At 57.3% G+C, this 2,491-nt stretch overlaps 1 protein-coding gene across 1 annotated transcript; it reads right to left on the bottom strand.

Annotated features, from left to right (window-relative positions):
* Nucleotides 1-195: 195 nt before the first annotated feature.
* On the bottom strand, nt 196-2,046 carry LOC114029253 (cytochrome P450 2D14-like; the record flags this gene model as incomplete). The annotated part of the gene is made up of 2 exons (XM_027843621.1): nt 1,745-2,046; nt 196-466 (listed from the first exon to the last, which is right to left on the bottom strand). Coding segments are annotated over exons 1-2 (469 nt in total), but the record flags the coding sequence as incomplete, so codon positions are not given.
* Nucleotides 2,047-2,491: the final 445 nt, after the last annotated feature.

Here is a 2,491-nt window from a genome sequence, read left to right as displayed (position 1 = left end):
TCCTTCACTGCTGAGTCTGAGGTGCCCCCCCCACCCCAGGATGTGGGCTAAATGCAGCCTCCCAGAAAGGTAACTGCTCTGGACCTCAGTTTCCTCCTCTGAACGATAAGAAGGTTGAACTTGATGACTTCTGAGTCATTCTTGGACTAAGCATTGCTTTTGAGGACAGTCCTCCAGTGAGTAAGGCTGCCTTACTAGTGAAGTGACTGACTAGCCCTGGAGGCGGCCCTGGAGGCCGCCCTGGGGCACTGGCTGGGTCAAAGAGCAGCTCACCAGGCCCAAAGAGCAGCTCACCTTCGGCTTCGGGCCCAAAGCCCAGGTGATGGTAGACTGGTGAGGATGGCCGGTCTGAGGTATGCTCAGACTTCTGCACCAAGGCCTCCCGGACAGCGTCTGGTCCATTCAGCACCACTACAGAGGCCCAGGCCATTCGGAGGCTAAAGACATCCCCAAACTTCGCCCGGAGCTGTGGAGGGAAGGGAGGGTATGGGCAGAGGGAGGTGGCAGGGCCAGGGGCTCCCTGCACCTTGTGGACCTGGAGTCTCTACCCCAGGGTTCTGAATCCCGGCCCCAGGCACCTAGGTACGGCCAGGAGAAGGAGCCTCCATGCTGGAGGGAGCAGGACATGCCCATTGTGCCCATCTAGATTAGGGTGACCAGCGCCCACACAGCAACTGGACCCAGGAGCACATATGAAATGTTACACGTGCCAGACAAGCAAGCTGCACGAGTCACTCCTAGGCTCAGAGAGTCAGGGCTGGAAGGACCTCAGAGGCCATTGAAGCCACCTCATTTTACAGAGGAGGAAACTGAGGCAAACTGAGGCCAAAAGTGGCTTGTCCGAGGTCACACAGCTTGAAAGTGGCAGACCTGAGATTTGAGCAGCCCAGGCTCCCTGATTTCAGATCTAGACAGTAGAAAAGGAGTAGAGAAGCAGCAGGAAGTCCCAGAAAATGTAGCTAATACAAGTGCTGGGGCTACTATTGCCCCTGCCTTCAAGGAGACCGCATGCTATTCATGCAGTCTGCTTGGAGCAGAGGACAGGGAAGAGAGGAGGCTGGAGAGGGATGCGGGACTCATGCAGGCTGGGGAGGGTTTCCAGCACTGTGCCGAGGCGCTTGGATTTTAGCCTAGACACAGGGTGGGGAAGCACCCGCCCTTTCTGAGCAGGGAGTGGGGTGTAGTCAGAGCCGCACTTTAGGGAGAGTCTGGGAGAGGGGAGAGGCTGAAAGCAGGGAGAGCAGTTGGCATCCAGTCAGGGGGAGGAGGACCTGAGCTAGGGAGTGGAAAGGAAAAGAGGGATGGGGGTGGGGAGGGGAGATAAACATATAAGGGAAGTGATAATCCCAGGTCCAGCGGAGAGAAAAGCCGAACTTCAGAATCAGGGCGACCTCTGGCACAATATCGGCAGTGCAATCTTGGACTGCACCCCAGAGGCTGCGGTGAGGGGGCAGTGGAAGATGGGACCAGAGAGAGTGGGCGGAGCTTTGAAAAGTGATTGGAAAGAGGGCCAAGGCTGCACCTTGAGACAGAAATGAACTTTGTAAGGAAGGGTTTGTTTCTAGAATCCCCGGGATCAGTTTGTAAGTGGTTTGGGCTAAGCCACAACTGCCCAGCAGGCACTGGGAGCCTAGAGGGTGGGGATCTGCTGATCTTCACAGGCCCCCAGGGTGGGGGGCTTCTCCCCATCCAGGGAACTGTCCGTGCGTCCTCTGCCCAACCCCGCCCCCTCCGGCCCCCTTACCTGTCTGAAGGAGCCGTGGAGATTCTGAAAGTCTATTTGGAGCATGTTTCCCAGCAGGGGTATCCTGGTGGGGCCCGGAGGATAGCGGGGGGACGTCCGCCACCATTCTGAGATCTCCAAGAGGAACAAGAAGGCAGTGAGGGCCAGGACCATGGTGGTCAGGGTCTGCCAGCAGAACAGCTGGGCTGCGAGTGCCATGTTTTCCCCGTCCCTGGCCCACGCTAAAGACCCTGTTCCTCCTCCTCCTCTTCTTTCCTTTCTCTCGAAGCCTGACCCCGACTTTTATCCAGCTCCTGAGGGTGGAGACCAAGCCTGGGATCCTCCCCAGATAGCAACTCCCCTCTCCCTCTGCTATCTGTAGCCCGGCTCCTCTTAAAGGAGGAGGAGGCCTGGGCAGCTGCAGCTGCTGGAAATCTGCCCATAGAGGCAAAGGGATTGAATTTAATCCCAAAGGACTCTGCCCTGGGAATCAGGGGAGGAACCTTGACTCTGACACCACCTACCTACTCCTACTCTCGAGGAGCCTTCGTGCCCTCATCTGTAAAATGGGGACAGTCCTCTGTGCCTCACTTACAGCAGAGTTTTAGGGTCGAACCTCACAAAGCACCCCCAGCCCCAGAGTGTGGTATTGACTGAGCATCTGTTAACGCCTCTTGTGGGCAGCCGGATACCATGGACAGCGCACCGGGGACTGACTGAAGCCCTCAGGCAAGCGGCTTCCCTTCTCTGGGTCTCAGTAGCCTTTTC

The sequence above is a fragment of the Vombatus ursinus genome, unplaced genomic scaffold (genome assembly GCF_900497805.2).
Source record: "Vombatus ursinus unplaced genomic scaffold, bare-nosed wombat genome assembly UNPS02005185.1, whole genome shotgun sequence".
NCBI lineage: Eukaryota > Metazoa > Chordata > Mammalia > Diprotodontia > Vombatidae > Vombatus > Vombatus ursinus.
The sequence above is the reverse complement of the archived record's forward strand: the minus strand, read 5'-3'. Positions and strand labels throughout refer to the sequence as shown.